A 16,861-nucleotide genomic window follows, 5' to 3' on the forward strand; every position below is an offset into this window, starting at 1 on the left:
CTGTAAAATCTGCACCCTTTGTCTCTATAACTCAAAGCCGACTACAAAAAGTATGTATCCGGTTTCTGTCCGTGTATAAGTGGACCCCAGCATTTCAGATTCTATAGGCTCATTCAGATACATCGAATCCAGTGAAAAAGTAACGCAACACTTCACTGAAAATATTAATTATATTTCCTACTGTTTCATTCCTTCGGGTTATTAAATAATACGTAAATATAAAACACAACGCCGGTAATGAAAAATGTCTTCGTTTCCATTAAATGCTCCATGACATACAGTTCGTTATTCCTACCTCATTGTGGCAATGTCCAAACGAAAGGTTATTTTTTTTATAATCCGAGGGAAATACAACCAAGAAAACAAATAGTGTGATTTGTCATAAATACCTTTCTGTCATCTATAGCTTGGCTTGGAGTTTTTCGCCAGAGTTCACCTTGAGAAATGGTTATCCCGCCCGGCTGTGCACTTTTAAATCCCCAAGTAAATAACAACCCTGGTAATAATAGCAAGGTACCAAGTTCTTGTCATAGAAAGGGAGAAAATTGAAACTAAACGCTGCATTTAGACAACCATTTTGATAAGAGGATAATTGAGGCGACACTAGTGTATAATTAGCGGATAATTTATGCTATATCCACTTTTATTCCATCTCCCAAAATAAACCCAGTACATAATCATTACAGGAGAATTGTTCTTAATTTTATAGCGGCAATTTGAATAAAGTGTAGCGGTTAATCAGAGAAGAATTGTGTATAACTGATTGTGACCATAATTATTTTTTTCTACCATTTTAAAATAAATTAATACCACATTATGAAAAAAAATGTGTTGACAATAAAATAGAAATCAACTGAATTGAGAATTAAGAGACCTTAATAGAGCATAGGTACTTCGCACTGATAGTTTATATTGTAACCAAGATATGCCAGACCGCTAACCGCACGTATAATCTGCATACATTTGGAACAGAAGCGCCTGTTTTCAATAGGGAGACAATTTGCTGTCATTTCTCTAGAAATCTAGGACCGTCTCAAAATTCAGGCCATAGGCGATTCAGCAGCCAGACATGCATGCATACAAAGTGATTAGTTATGTAAAAGTATTTATGAACGTATTTAAGGGGGTGAGAACAGTTAAAAAAAAAATATATATATATATATATTATATATATATATATATATATATATATATATATATATATATATATATATATATATATATATATATACTTATTTTAATATAAACATATATACATATTTTATATTTTAATTCGCTAAAAAATACACTACACGTACTAGATATGCTAGACATACATGTTTAAATTAATCACTTTTAGAATTTAAGTTTCATCTGGACTTAAAAATGCCGTGAAATTTATCGTGGAAACGTAAAATACACCTATGTAATGCGGAGTGATGCTGCACATCGAAGATTGTCTCTATAGTGGATATAAGACAGATCTCCTGCCATTAAATTCCCCTGAAGTGTGGTTACGGCTACGGTGGGAGCTGGTAAGGTGGGTTAACTCACCGTGAAGTCTCTGAGAAGCACAGTACTGATGACGTTGGGTTGAATGACCAATCGGAAGGCGCTGCCCTTTGGAGACAAACCATTTTACTTGTAGTGTCTGCATCAAGTCTAGAAGCAAGGACTCAAATTTAACAGAATCCACCTTAAATTCCCTGCCTTAACTCCAGCCCACCTTCTGCCAAACCGAGTGAGAAATTCAGAAGCAAAAGGAGCGGTGAAATTTGGAGTTAATAAGCCAATATCCCTTCACTGAGGGGGAAACACAAGCACTGCGAGGAGACTCATTTGGACTTGAGAGAGGGTAAGTGCTCTCAAAGCAGAAAATTTGATGATGACCATGACTACGATGGCGGACGGTCTGGAAGCTCAAGACTCGTCCAAGTCTGCTTTCATGGAGTTTGGTCAGCAGTCTCATTCTCAGCAGAGCTCCCCGTCTATGGCCGCCAGCCACTACCCGCTCCACTGCCTTCATTCCGGCTCTCACTCGCATCACCAGCACGATAATTCCCCGTACTCCAGCACCAATTCCTACAACAGATCGCTACCTTACTCTTACGTGAGCCATTCCCACCACAGTCCATACTTATCATCCTACCCCAGTAACAACACTGCCGGCCAGACACGGTTAGATGTCACAGGTAAGGTTTTTTAAAGTCTTCATCATCGATTATATTATTATGTACTACATTACAATGCATGTCGAGATGTAGCCCATTTGGCGATACGTCGAATTAACGTTCCGCTGAATGCCGGTGATGTTTTCTTAATTTTTTCAAGCTGAGAGGTGGCTTTTTAAGCCTGCTGTTTTTGTTTTACTTCGCTTGGTCCTTGAATTTTATTGTTCGTGATCAGACACGTCAGTTACATAGACTCCTGTAACCTTATTTTGCATGAAATTGTGCAACTTTTGAAGGTTGCGTTAGCATGTTCGTCTTCGAATAATTGTCATCAAATGAAATTATTCCATTGTCGACCGCTAAAAACTGAGATATCTTTGAAAACATCTTGCATTAACCTGGAACGTTCTTTTCAAAACATAAATTCGACCAATTGGATTAAATGGATTGCGGATCCGTTAATGCAAAGCATGGCATTTTTTTCTGATCATTTATTTATTGATATATTTGATGTAACTCAAATTTATTTCGTCGCAATGTGGTTAGGACGTTTGTTGTCGTATTTACGCTGTCGATCAAGTAACATTTCCTGTCCTTCGTTTAGAGCAGCAGAAAACGACAGTGATTGAAAACGGAGAAATCCGATTTAATGGAAAGGGGAAGAAGATCCGAAAACCTCGCACCATTTATTCCAGTTTGCAGCTACAAGCTTTAAATCACCGCTTCCAGCAAACACAGTACCTTGCGCTTCCAGAAAGGGCAGAACTTGCAGCTTCACTTGGGCTTACGCAGACACAGGTATTATTATTATTATTATTATTATTGTTGTTGTTGTTGTTGTTGTTGTTATTCGTTGTAATAGTAGCAGCAGCAGTAGTAGTGGCAGCAGTATAATTACTAGTTTTAATAGTAGTAATACAGTTGTCGAATGTTACCGGTGTTCTGATGATGTACATTTTCATTAATCTTTTTTAACTCATTTTTTAACTAATTGAACTAAATGTGCAAATCCTATAGATGGGCCTAGATAGTGATATAAAGCTGTGAGGTATATTAACTAATTGCACAAACGCCTCTTGCGTTAAATTCAATATGGAGACCAAGTACGTCATAATAACTGAACCTCACAATGTGTATTTGCTTGTTTGTTTGTTTTGTGGGATACGGTGTTTTTGCTTGTTTGATTTTGTTCTGCTTCACAGGTAAAGATATGGTTTCAGAACAAAAGATCGAAATTCAAGAAGCTGTTGAAACAAGGTGGTAACCCTCACGAGAGCGACCCGCTAACCGGGTCCATTGCCTTGTCACCCCGTTCCCCGGCAATCCCGCCAATATGGGACGTTTCGGCAACCACTAAAGGAGTAAACATACCAGCCAGTAATTACATGGCCGGATATTCTCACTGGTATTCTTCTCCGCATCAAGACACAATGCAGAGATAGGCTCCCAGAGAACGCAACAGGTAGGCCAGAGGCCTGGATGAAGTGGTCCTTTTGGAAACCAGTTTTTCCTGTATATGTGATTGATGACGTCTTAAAAACAAGTCAGTCGCCGCCGAACACAACAAAGACCTTGCAAAGAGGATACAAGCACTGAACGGCTTATCTGAAAACACAAACTCCAAAGGAATAAACAGCATGTTTAACTGCTCCTGATTGTTCCATGGGATTGCCTCTACCTTGCTCTTGTCTCTTCAAAGTGGACTTTTTAATACCAAAAATATCGCAGATCAAGAACAGTCTTTAGAAGGCGCTTCACGAGGACTTGTGAAATTACGTTTCTTAAATGGACCGAAATTGTGTCTTTGCATAATGTTTTACTCTTTTTTAATCATGCAAACAAAGCAATCTGTATATGTATATATTGTTCGACTTTAGTTGTACATACTTTTTATGTTTTGTCTTTCATTAATGGAGTAAAATATGACTTTAAATTTCGTCTGGTCGTGTTTGATGTCAAAAATTGAATGAAGTGTTATCTCTAAAGGGGACGAGGTCTGTATTATCTGTAATATCTCGTTTTTTTTACCGTGATTTGTTCGTTATTGTGGAGACCAGGGTCATGGACACGTTGTTTAATTACTCGAGCGCAGTCTACGCGTTAAAAACCATGTAAAATTAAGCATAATTACGTAAAACGCGTCTCAAATACATAAAACCTCATATAATCTCAGGAAGGTGTACAGTGCTGCCAAACATTAAAAAAAAAGTTGACAAAACACACTAAAATATTGTCTTAAATATTATCATGTCAATACTAACCATAAATTAAAGACAATAGAAAACAGACTTACCATAATCTGTCTGTTAATATTTTCCCCGTTGAAATCGGTTGCCTTTCGTCCAGTCAATCTTGCCATTTTCTAGTTCAATTATTGGAGTATTGACAAAATTTCTCTCCCTCTTTCTCCCGCATTCACTATAAAACCCTTGATGCCAAACGCCACGGGATCGATTCTGAACAAAGCATCCAGCTGCAGTCCCGTTCAATATAGACGAGATATTTGGGACAATTTATGGTTTTTATCCACGAGAAGCTTTTTTTCTCCCCCATTCTCATAAATGCAGGCGTAATTAGAGTAATTTTTGATGTGGCCCACTGATTACAGCGTTTTTACCGTCAAAGATAATTACCTGTAATTTTCTACCACTTTTAATACTAAAAGGCATCTTTATTTGGATTTGAGGTAGCAAAGACGAAACAAAAGACAAAATTATTCTGTTATTCATTTACAAATTGCAAGAAGAGTGAACGCGGGGGAAATTATCTGAAATTACAATGTTGAAAAGTAGAATGAGGCAGCCCTGTGCAGCTGTCAAGTCTTATATGCCGAGCGCACGTTATCTTTTTTTCTTCCTTTAATGAATAGAATCTCACATACAGGGATCTGAAAATCTGTTGTATATCAAAATAAAATCTTTTGAAGGTCTTCACAAATTGCCATTTTCATTTGATTGTATGAAAGCTCTTGTAAATGACAGGGGCCTGCTCGGTCTATTTTAAGAATGATCTGAAGACATTCATTTTTTTATTACTATTTTAATTTATAATAAGAATTGTAATGATCATTATTTTTGACCACTTTCTTTCTGTTATCTTACTTGGTCATGTCCTGTGTGGAAGGCATCTTCAGGAGTTTATTAGGAACTTAAGGATGAGTACTGGGAGCGCAGAGAAAGCGGGAGAGAGTGAGAGAGAGACGGGCAGGACGGGAGGACGAAAGACAGCGTTACACACTGGATACAACAGGTTTGCGTGCTTTATCATTGTCATCAGGTAGGGCATAGCCGATAAAGATCAATACCGAATACAGACTCAGAATGCATTCAACGGCATGTTTATGTCGATATCAATAAGATTTTAGAGTTAGCAAATAGGCTAAATGAAATGTATGCTTTCTAGTTTATGCCACAATAAATGAAAAAAGGAAGAACTGGAATCTGCTTAAATATAATAAATCAGAAATGTAGCAAAAGTCGGGCAATATATCATCTGCATTTTCTGTAACTTGCGTTCTGTTACTACCTGCGTTTCTTTTCTTGCCTTCGACTGACGAATTAATGTCAATGTTTCATCGTTTGGCCGGTTTTCACAATATTCTGATGATTTAATTAACAATTCATTTTTGTTGATCAAAAATTATTTCCATTTGTCAAGCAAGAATTAAACAGCAGTAAAATACCAAACAACAACTGCGTTTTATAATATTATCTAAATGCGTAGCCATTGCTCGGTTTTATATTTTGTTTACTATAAATACATCATTTTATCTCATATGAAACATAACGCAGAACATGAATTTGTTTTTAAACAGTCGATTAGATAATCACGAAAACATTTTGTGTACTTTTTCTCAATGCAAAAGAAAAAATATAATAGCAATAATAATAACGCTGCAAACCTACCTTGATCTGTGCGCTATTTCGAATACGTTGCAACGGTGATATAGAAGAGGAGCCGAGACGAGCACTTTGCAACGACTGAGCCCGAGCCTGTGTACGGCTCTTGGTTGAGTAAGCACATCCAGGTGTGAAATTGTTTGCACACCCCAGCACCTCTTATATTGCCAGCAAAATTAGCTGTTATTACTGTCACTGTTTAGTGATGGTGAGGTAGAAAAAAGCCTTCTGTAATCAAGACTAGGCGCATCTTTGTAAATTATAGATAATTGTAAATGTCCAGATTATGATAATGGATTCCTAATCCTGGCGGAAGCATAATTATTGTTGAGTGTTACAGTTGAGGCTGTCCAGTAAAGCTAACTCATTATTAGACTCGATTTTCCAGTGCAGATGGACTTGCTGAGTGGAAAATGTTTAGTTGAAATTTAACAGGGCACTCAATGTGATGTCATAATACGGAGACGGGGATATGCAGTGATACATCTAGGATGGGTGATCAAATCAATCACATTAAGAAAGGTGCACAAAGCAACAAATGACAACAACATTATGGAGTATGTGCAATTAATTTTTGGTGCGCCTCACACGTAATTTATTTTTGTATAAGATTTTCAGTAATCTCCTTATACGATATAGCTTTCATTTACATTTAATTTTACGGTCCTTGGTGTACTGTAAAACGCACTGTACTGTAAAACGCACGCTGCTCATTTTTTGCATAATAGTAATCAATTAGGTGAGAGTGTCTTTAGGATTTAAGCTGTTGTCATTCATAGCATTAAAATATTCTAATTATTGGGCCTACGTGGCTTTCAAATATCGTCGGGCCTGTGTACTTGTGCGTGCTTGTCTTCGAGAAGGAAAGCGAGGGAGTGCGAGAGCCGAGGCGTTTAAGGAAGGGGGGGGGACAAGGAGTGATGTTTTTTTACAGGACACATACGAGGAATATATGTTTGAATCTGTTAAGTCGTTTGTTACTTTAAGTACGAAACGGAAAATATATGGTTCACCACAGAGGTTTTGAAGTACAGGCATTTCCATTAAAACATAAATCGGTTATAAGCCTATTGTCCACCAACAAGACAAATATTTCATGGAGCGATAAAGGTCTAATAATCGTCTTTAATTGTTCAATATGAGTGATTAACAGATGTCAATACATTCTATTAGAGAGTGAAACCAATGAATTGTAAATATTCCGTTTCAATTGACGTTTTATAACCACATGATGTCTGTATAAAAATATTCCACTATACTGCTGTATCACTCAAAAACTGACACGATTCAATAGAAAAGAAACAATATACGAGCTAGGCCTATATAAATTTAACACAATAATTGCATAAAGCTAGAAAAAGTTCGACCCTTTAAGACAGTACCAACTGAGTTTGACTGAGGTGGGTTGTGGTCGGGAGTGGCAGAGCGCTAGAGCCGGTCCGCCCCCACAGGAATGCGGATTGCCTCAGATCTCCGTGCCGCCCCTTCGCCTCCTTTCTGCCATTCAAAGAAACTAATTGTAGAGGATACAAAGAAAGAGACTGCCAGAGCGACACCATTTTCTTTGAGGGGGGGAGGTTGGAATCCAGATGTAAGTATATGAGCTGTATGTAACTTCATTTAAGCAATAAAATAAAATGAGAAAATTACGAATTGTCAATTTCAGATTAAAAATTGGAATATGATTTGATTTCAAATGTATCGTGATTGAAATTTCCGTTTCGGTGCTACACAAATTGACATTTAGAGCCCAACTACAAGTGGCATTGCCTACGAGATTTAATGTCAGCAGACACGCTTTTAGAAAAGCCGTTATTTAGAGAAAACGTTCAATGGGAGATGCATAATTACTGGTATTGGCAAATCAGTAAATATTAGTCTATGCTTCTCCATCTTTGTCCTCGGTAACATATTTTGTTTCTAAGATCGTCTGGCCACCGTAAGTAGACGCAGAAAAAGAAATCAATCCTCTATTAAAGGTGAAAACCTTTTTAATACAATGGTAACATGATAATCAGTAGAGTTCCGTGATTTGTAAATATGAATGTGACACCTTATATCGAGCTCAGTTTGCACTGCCAAACCGTATATGCCTTACAAAAAAAATCATAACATTACTTATGTATATCCAACACAATCATTCCTATCTATTTAAACTTTAATAACAGTTTCCAGTTTACATGCAGACCGTAAGTGCACATCTTGTCAAATGGGCTTCGTGTTTGTAATTTTTAATTTCATTTCATTAAAAAAAACATCTTTATCAAAAAATATATATCCACAGAAATAACAATCACTAAATTTCAGAAATCATAGCCACACTACGGACCAAATTTACATTACACAAAATCATTTGGTGACTCAAATGATCACATTTTGAAGTCAATAAAATCAACTCTAAACAATGATTTAATTAATTCAGGTGAAGTCTCAGTTAATTTAATAAGGTAGGTGAGGGTGGACGTTTTTATGTATTGCGGAGGTAATTTATTTCACGTTATGGTTTTTAACCGCTGCAATGCAAAGTGATATAGCTCCGGGGGGAAAGAGATACCGCTGAGGTCAAGATTCAAGGCACCACTGAAAGTGTTCGGAGTTTCACGGTCCGTTTGGAACACAAGTAATAACTCTTCCAAATGCAATAAATTACATGCACACATTTACACATTTTACACTTTCTCCTATAACTGCCATTTCAATACATTGCATATTCCTTAAAAACTTAAACATAAGTCCAATACATTTAAATATTTAAATAGCGCTTCAATACAGCGTCCCTGATCCGAGAACCAATGAGTGTTGTATCGAGTTGGGGGGCTGTAGGTGAGGGTTAAGAGTACCAGCTGTGGAATACCAAGAAGCGGAGTTGTCCAAAAATGTCGACTGCGCCGTGCTTATGTTCTGCTGATGACTGTGAGGCCTGGGGGGGCCTTGAGAATCCCAGACGGCCGGGGACTGGGGAGAATTACAAGCCATGGGATCACTGGAACTGGGGCTGTGTTCGGGAGGCAGCTCGCCGTTCTTCATTATTTTCTTCAGTTTGGACCTCTTGTTCTGAAACCAGATTTTCACCTGACAAAAAAGACACATTTTAAATTAAAAGACTTTTACGAGGCGGAACGTCTGCAGGTATAATACAATAATGCAAAAACATTTCACGCGGTAATGAAAGATTTTGTGCAATTTAAACAGAAGTGACAAGGTACGGAATACCGACATTACTAGCAACTAATAAATATAGAATTCCTTTTAAGAAAATGTTATTCCACCGCATACGGTGTTGTAATATAGACGAAGCCGTATCCATTTACCGTGCACATGTATTTTACCCCAACCAAGTAATGACATCAGAACTGGTCCAAACGTAAATCTCTCCGAAACGCTTAAAACTTTGCTAGATATTAAGGACAATGTTAGTTTTAATTCGAAAGCGGGGCAGTGACATGACAATACCTGCGTCTGTGTGAGTCCCAAGGAGGCGGCGAGCTCCGCTCTCTCGGGCAGCGCCAGGTACTGCGTGTTCTGGAACCTGCGCTGCAGAGCCGCCAGCTGAAAACTCGAGTAAATCGTGCGGGGTTTTCGCACCTTCTTCGGTTTGCCGTTCACCATTCTCACCTCAGGCTCCGACACTTCTTTTTCTGAAAACAATTGTAATACTTTAAGTCATTATGCGATTTTAAATAAACAGAAATCTCTTAGTGTCTATCAGCAAATATGCATTAAATACCTTTTGTCTAAACAACATGCTTAAATCCTGTTACGGACGAAGTTAAAATGCGGGGCCAAACAAAGGGAACACCACGTACAAGTAGTAATGTAAAATTAAAAACGTTTACCTTGAAATTAAGTCGTTACACGGAGCTAGACTAAAATGCACTACATCCGAATCATCCAGTCAAAACACATTCAAAAGATAAAAACGTTTTGATTGAGCATTTTTAATCAGGTCTACTTATTAAAATTAACACGCTCACGGACTATATTGAAATGTCTATTGAAATGTCTAAGCCTATTATTGAAATGTTATTAAATTTGGGTGGATCATGTCAATTTCTTATGGAAGCATAGTTGAGAAAATTAAAAAGAGGGCTAAATTCTGAATAACACTAACGTTAATTTGTAAAATTCTAAAAGACTAACACAGCAACTTGTAGTTAACACTAATAACAACAAAACCGACAATAAAAACAATGACAAAAACGAACGAAAAACAACAACAACAACAATAATAATAATAATAATAATAACAATAATAATTTTACCTTGCGGGCTCACTTGGGCTTGCACTCTGTTATAAGATCCAGTATATTGGTGGTAAGCTGCGCTCGAGTATGCCGTATAATCTGGGTATGATTTTGCTGGATAATTTCCACCAGATCCGTTTACCCCGTGGTATTGGTACTGATAGGCATTGAGCGCTTTTCCATATGAAGCCGAACTAGGTGAACAATAACCATGATGAACGCCACCAGCGGGGCTATAGTAGCCAGAATCCGTTGCTGTTGGTTCGGGCAAAGTCGGAGATTCCTGAGACGGGTGGTGCATGGCGGAGATCTGAAATGGATTCTGAAACTCTGTCGATTTGATAGTCGGAATCCTCCTGTCGAATACTCCAGTCATATTTCGAATGGCACTGCTGCTGTTGCGACGTGACGGAAAGCCTTCACAAGCACGCAATCTACACTGTCATCGCGTGTGCTGAGCTGACGAGCTCTCCTGCAGACTGCAGCCAACCACACAGCAAGGACTTAGTTAAATCCCAAATTGCGCTCTTACGCACTGCGAGGATGATTTGGTTCCATTGGCCGAATCGACCAGCTAGCTACACCCCAAGTCGTCCAACCAGTTTGGCAAAAACAAAGCTTATTAATACTCGTATTGTGTGTTTTTCTTAGCCATAACAACCCCAGTGCTTAAACTGACATCTTATTAAATCAACCTTTAAAGAATATATTTATGTATGTTAATCCTAAGTATATAGATAGTTTATAGATACAATTGTTACATTGTTTTAAATCGGAATTTCTGCGCAATAAAATGAATTAATTCCGTTACGACTTTCCAAATCATATTAAAGATTTCCTTTCAGAAATCAGTGAATACATAATGGAAAATAAAAAAAAACAGGAATGACCATTACCTAAATCAAATATAACCGGAGATTCACCTAAAAGTATAACACGCCATCTTAATCCAGCATATCTATCTATCTATCTATCTATCTATCTATCTATCTATCTATCTATCTATCTATCTATCTATCTATCTATCTATCTATCTGTTTGTCTGTCTGTTTGTCTGTCGCTCTGTCTGTCTCTCTGTTGGTCGGTCTGTCTCTGAGTGCCTGCTTATCGCTCCCCACTAAATAACTCAGGTTATATTTGCTAGTGTAATTTGCGCCTGACTTCAAAATCTATAAGGAATTAAATATTTTATTATTTGAAATGATAATTATATTGAAGATTTATATTGCATATAAATTGCTAATATGTCAAATATGTATTCCTAAATACAAACTACAAAGACGATCAAACTGCAGAAAACGATGCGCGCGAACGAAAGTGTATCTTGTGGTAAAATGGCGCCCCTTAGTGACAAGAAGGAGAAATAATATTTGTAAAAATCAGTGCAGTGTTTTTAAAGAAACGTAACTCTACTTTGCGTGTTTAGATACAATGGAAATACAGTTCATTTACATTATGAACTGTGGATCATTACCATCTTGAAAATAATTTAAGGCATTCATTCGTGTTGAAGGTAATGGGATGGAAACTTCAGTGGGGAAAGATTTGCCGATGAGGTTTTACGAAAGAAAATGGTTCATTTTAAAAATAGTACCAACACTAAAACGTAATATAAATTAAACAGTTTAACAGAGAAAAAAGACTCTTACAATTTAATTGATAAAGGTACCATGGCACCAGTACGCGAAAATACAAACTTTTTCAGTGCAGTATTAACATACCATAGTTTAGAATTAATAGCATATTAGCATATAGAACTGAATTTTGTTGTACAACTACGCTGGACAAATGCCATGTTATTTAAATTTAAAAAGTATTGAGATTTAGGATATAGACACGTTTTATACATAATAGCCTACTGCACATATAGAACAACAACTTAATTAAAACCTGTATTAATTTCACAATCGTTTTAATCATTTAATAATATAATCATCTTATTAAACCCGCAGTCTTTCGTCCATGATACACAGTCATTCGCTGTCTCTTTATTTTACCTTGTGATATCGTGTTTTATCTGTAGGCTATTATAAAGTGCAGGTAATGCTAACAGTCCCAGCATAAACGAAGAAAACTGTTCTCGATTCACTATTATAACTGCATATGCCACTGGCAGTTCCATTTAACTGACTTTGTATTCATGATGGATTTATAACGAAAGTAGCTTATAAATTATACCCTACATCAGAGGTGAATTTCCCTATAGCTCAGTGACGCTAAGAACCTTCGTTGTCTTGTAAAGTACGTAAAATCATTCGTTAGTTACCAATTATTTTCCAAGTACTTCGTAATCTCGTTCGTTAACTAACGAGTGATCCAACCCTAGTTATTTTCCATGCCTGTCGTTCTTTATTTGAACTACTCTGCTATTCTGTCAAAGATAGATGTAGATGTATATTACATTATTATCTTTGTAGCTTTAAAACCTGTAGCGTATAGCCTCATTTTGAGTAGTCTACATAACAGGATTGTGCACCACTCCGAGGTGAGGTAGTCATCTGACACTTAAGGTAAATCGTTAATTGGCGAGTTTTTCGCGAATTACTTCCTAACTAAAGTATTTCGTAATTTTGCTTGTAAATTTACGAGTGCTCGTTACTCGTTGTTTTATACGTCGTTCTTTATTTGCACCTTTCGTCTTCTGTTCAACCATGGAGACACAAATATTGTGTCACAAATATTGTGCTGGCTGACATTGTCCCCTATCCGGGACAACGCAATAATGCTGATGACGATAACATAATACATGCAGTTTTTCTCAGTCGCTTTGGTAAGACCAGAAATGAAATTCTCATAACTACTAGTACAACCTCCACCTCATCGAGTGCACATCATAAATGCGAAGTCTCATTCATTTGGTCAAATTGCCAATGCTTTGGCACAGTCATGCAAATGATTATGTACAATCGTCTGCTTATTCCTACATTATCAATCGTTTATGTTATGTTGGTCAAAATGTATTATAATGATACTCATACATCCAGGCATTAGTTCGTTGCGCTTTCTGTTTTTTCAAATATTAAGGATGATTCGAGAAAGGTAGCAAAGCAACTGTGGCAAACTGTAATAACAGCACTAATAATGAGGTCAATGTTGCAATATAAAACTATAATATAGACTATAAATTAGCGCAAAAGGACTTGTTGTTTTAACACCTGTATGCAATATGAGTACATAGCGTTATGCATCATTCAGAAATAAATTGCGAATGACCTTAAAATTCAAATTAAATTAATAAAATTGGTTGAAAACAGGATGCAGAATTGCAGTTCGCAGGGCTAACATTAATCAAATGTATATTGTTAGAATAGGCTAAAAGCTGTGCATAATTTTTCTCTTACAATCATGCAAAGTGCATTTCACTCACTCGTACATATACAAGGTCAGTATGTATGTCTGCCATCCATCCATCCATCCATCCATTTTCCAAACCACTTATCCTACCGGGTTGAGGGGGGTCCGGAGCCTATCCGGGAAGCTATGGGCACAAGGCAGGGAACAACCCAGGATGGGGGGCCAGCCCATTGCAGGGCACACTCACACACCATTCACTTACACATGAACACCTATGGGCAATTTAGCAACTCCAATTAGCCTCAGCATGTTTTTGGACTGTGGGGGGAAACCGGAGTACCCGGAGGAAACCCCACGATGACATGGGTAGAACATGCAAACTCCGCACACATGTGACCCAGGCAGAGACTCGAACCCGGGTCCCAGAGGTGTGAGGCTACGTCAACCATGTATTACATAATTATAAATTTTTTGTTAGATTATACAACATTCCTGTATTGTGTGGTTGCATTGAATTTCATTGACTTGAAATGAATTGATTCTGCTGGCTGACATTCCATTTCAAATTCCAATCCGACATCCAGTGGGATGCACGCACGACATCACAGTAAGGTATGAACAGGGTGACATAATCCATGTCAGGGGAGACACTATGAGCTGCTTCAAGCTTTACAAACTTCTCTGAACCCGAAAGGCTCCTGTGCCCAAGTATATTGTTCAGTTTGCCTTGTACATTTACTGGTTAGTGTCTTTAAGAGACTCATCCAGCTGTTTCACATTAACATTAGTGACACATGCATGATTATGGGACACTGACCAATCAGCACACAGCAAGTGCTAAAGTGAAATGCAGGTCCTTTTAATTGAAATGAATGAAATGGTAGTTTACAAACCCTGTTCTAGCTCATATTGTCCCCTGACATGGTTTGGCAGTCACCCTAGGTAAGAGCTGTGGGAAAGAACTGCTGTGCAGTTGATTGCACAAATCAATTTAACAAGAAATCAGAGCTATCTTTTTACATGCTGCTGAAAAGTAAATAAAAGAGAAGCAAAAAGATCTCAGTAATCCACAGTTAACAACTGGAATCCAGGCTCCAAAATGGGGAATTGTGGTTATCATTTTGTGTGACATTGGTTGGATTTCTGGGTGTAATCATAAAGTAACGTATATACTGTACTGGCTACTCATCAATTAAATATTTGGCATGTGTATTCTGTGTAACTAAAGTTTTCATCCATGGTGATGAGGCTTGCGTTCTACAAACAAAGTTTGGGATGGTTTGATAGCATTAGCTAACCAAGAGAGACCCAGCGTTCCTTACAAGGAGCTACTCCACAAAGCAAGCTTAGACAGATAGCCAGATAACTTAAAAAGCTTGATTCATAGTCACATGTCAAGGCCCACGATTCCTTGCTCCTTCAGGAAGTTGTACAGTTCCCTGTCGAGTCCAACTGCCTTTAATATAAGCAGATAATTGCGTCACAGTTTCCACAGTTAACCCTGTTGCAGCAGGTTTTCCAACCACGTCCATCTGAGAGAGCGGGGTTCCGGTAGGAAAGTGATGGCAATGCATATATTATTATTATTCATGAATGGAATTGGTCACAATGCATAAATTCTGAATACTGCACAACCCTGGTACATAATGAACTAACCAATCAAATATCCTTTAACGTGGGAAGGCGAATCACCCCTTACTACCAGCAACAACAATGACAGCTATCCAGAGAAGCTGTCCAATTATCCAACCAGAAATGAGACATGAGACAACACAATTCAAGGAACCAAGTTGCTGGTCTAAATGGTGTTTTGCAGGTGGACGTGAACTTCTTGGACCATCTCAGTAATGAACAACATACAGAGAAATATAGGCTGGTCTGTGGTGATAAAAATGCGCTTTGCTTGTGTGATGCAGAATGAACTGACAAGAGGAAAATAGTGGAATTTTGTCATTTGGGTGTATAAGATTTTCACCTGAACAGTGCTGTTATCGTTGTGTGTGCTATGCTGAATAATAATGCAATTGTTTTATAAAAATTTATTATGGGCTACCAGCTCCATAAGTGGCTTTAACCCTTCTTCTGAGAAGTGATGCTTCCTTTTCCTATTGCTGCTTACCATAGTTTTTCTGAAGCCACATAACCCTTTGAGCCCATTTATATATTTTTGACTAACGGGGTTAGTTAAATTTTGATCTTCATTAGGTTAAACGACTGACTTAAAACACGATTGGTTCAATTAAAATTAGAGATTCAATGGAAGTAATGTTCTAGCAGTCCTAAACGGTGGTGTACTGTATGTACTCACACTCCTGCCATAGTGGGTCAAAGACAACCCAGATTCTGCGCTTGTCCTGATGTACTTCAACCGATCGAACACTGAACCCATCACATATTTCCGGGGAGATTGCAAGATTCTCCACTTTGAACGTTTGTCCCATCTTTTCCCCACACTTACATAGGCCTTCACACAAACACACTAGAGTGGTTGCTATGAGGCTAGGGCTCTGCCAGCCATTGGAAGGTTGCCAGTTGAAATCCCAAAGATGTCATGAGCGATCCTACTTCGTTGGGTCCTTCAGTAAGTCCCTTAACCAGGAATTGCTTTGTCCTGAGTTAATCTACATCAGAGGGAACTTACAGGGAAAACTTGGGGGTTGGTGGCAAGATTGGCACTTCTACCACTGGAAAGTTAACATGGGTCCATTCTGTTTGAACTAGCATGGTGCTGACAGTACCTACCACACAGCTATACTTGGGTTCCTATCCCTGAGGCAGTTTGTCTTGTGGTGGGTGAGACAATGCACTGTACCAGTATGCATACCTTACCTCTCCCCTGCACTTAGTGTAGGTTAGTGACAATTACCAACAAGGGGTTTGGAATCAGCACCAGGTCAGTCCTGGGTATTTTGGTGAGCACAACCACTTCCAAATGGTGAAGACAATGCCAGTGTGACACAAGCCCCTTTTGATGTGTCCCATTTTTCTTGAGAGCAGGGTGGTTGAGCGAGTTCAGCATGCTGCAGTTAACCAAGATGTGAAGTATGATTTACACGGCACCAGTGGAAAACAGCCAGTTACAGCAACCGACTCAATGTGACCACACTCGCTACTTAAAGAACTTCATGCAGTGTCTCACTATATGGGCAGGCTTTTCACAGGCTACATGCCCTTACGCTAGGGCAGAGGGATATCAGCTAGCACATTTAATTAGATCCATGTTACTGCCTCACATCAATTAGAGGCATGTGACACTCAGCAAATGCTCCACTTG

General features: G+C 38.2%; 2 protein-coding genes and 1 long non-coding RNA gene across 3 annotated transcripts; 1 reads left to right on the forward strand and 2 right to left on the reverse strand.

Annotated features, from left to right (window-relative positions):
• Positions 1 to 1,281: 1,281 nt before the first annotated feature.
• On the reverse strand, positions 1,282 to 6,131 carry LOC125719439 (uncharacterized). The gene is made up of 3 exons (XR_007385089.1): positions 6,056 to 6,131; positions 4,444 to 5,311; positions 1,282 to 1,599 (listed from the first exon to the last, which is right to left on the reverse strand). It is a non-coding gene; the product is annotated as an uncharacterized LOC125719439 (long non-coding RNA).
• Positions 1,629 to 4,083, forward strand: dlx6a (distal-less homeobox 6a). Its single transcript, XM_048994197.1, has 3 exons — positions 1,629 to 2,171; positions 2,755 to 2,948; positions 3,353 to 4,083. Exons 1-3 carry the CDS (start codon positions 1,862 to 1,864, stop codon positions 3,590 to 3,592), a joined length of 744 nt encoding a protein of 247 aa, XP_048850154.1. The 5' UTR covers positions 1,629 to 1,861; the 3' UTR covers positions 3,593 to 4,083.
• A 1,891-nt stretch (positions 6,132 to 8,022) lies between the features above and the next one.
• dlx5a (distal-less homeobox 5a) lies at positions 8,023 to 10,801 on the reverse strand. The gene is made up of 3 exons (XM_048994368.1): positions 10,312 to 10,801; positions 9,503 to 9,687; positions 8,023 to 9,121 (listed from the first exon to the last, which is right to left on the reverse strand). Exons 1-3 carry the CDS (start codon positions 10,667 to 10,669, stop codon positions 8,813 to 8,815), a joined length of 852 nt encoding a protein of 283 aa, XP_048850325.1. The 5' UTR covers positions 10,670 to 10,801; the 3' UTR covers positions 8,023 to 8,812.
• Between the last annotated feature and the right edge of the window lie 6,060 nt (positions 10,802 to 16,861).

The sequence above is a fragment of the Brienomyrus brachyistius genome, chromosome 23, assembly GCF_023856365.1.
Source record: "Brienomyrus brachyistius isolate T26 chromosome 23, BBRACH_0.4, whole genome shotgun sequence".
Classification (NCBI taxonomy): Eukaryota; Metazoa; Chordata; class Actinopteri; order Osteoglossiformes; family Mormyridae; genus Brienomyrus; species Brienomyrus brachyistius.

Bases quoted from the DNA above. Each gene is read 5' to 3' on its own strand.
- dlx6a (XM_048994197.1), top strand. From the start codon at position 1,862: ATGATGACCATGACTACGATGGCGGACGGTCTGGAAGCTCAAGACTCG. The intron at 2,172-2,754 runs GTAAGGTTTTTT...TCCTTCGTTTAG, and splicing joins GACACGGTTAGATGTCACAG to AGCAGCAGAAAACGACAGTG. The intron at 2,949-3,352 runs GTATTATTATTA...TCTGCTTCACAG, and splicing joins TTGGGCTTACGCAGACACAG to GTAAAGATATGGTTTCAGAA.
- dlx5a (XM_048994368.1), bottom strand. From the start codon at position 10,669: ATGACTGGAGTATTCGACAGGAGGATTCCGACTATCAAATCGACAGAG. The intron at 9,688-10,311 runs GTAAAATTATTA...AATTGTTTTCAG, and splicing joins AGCCCAAGTGAGCCCGCAAG to AAAAAGAAGTGTCGGAGCCT. The intron at 9,122-9,502 runs GTATTGTCATGT...CTTTTTTGTCAG, and splicing joins TGGGACTCACACAGACGCAG to GTGAAAATCTGGTTTCAGAA.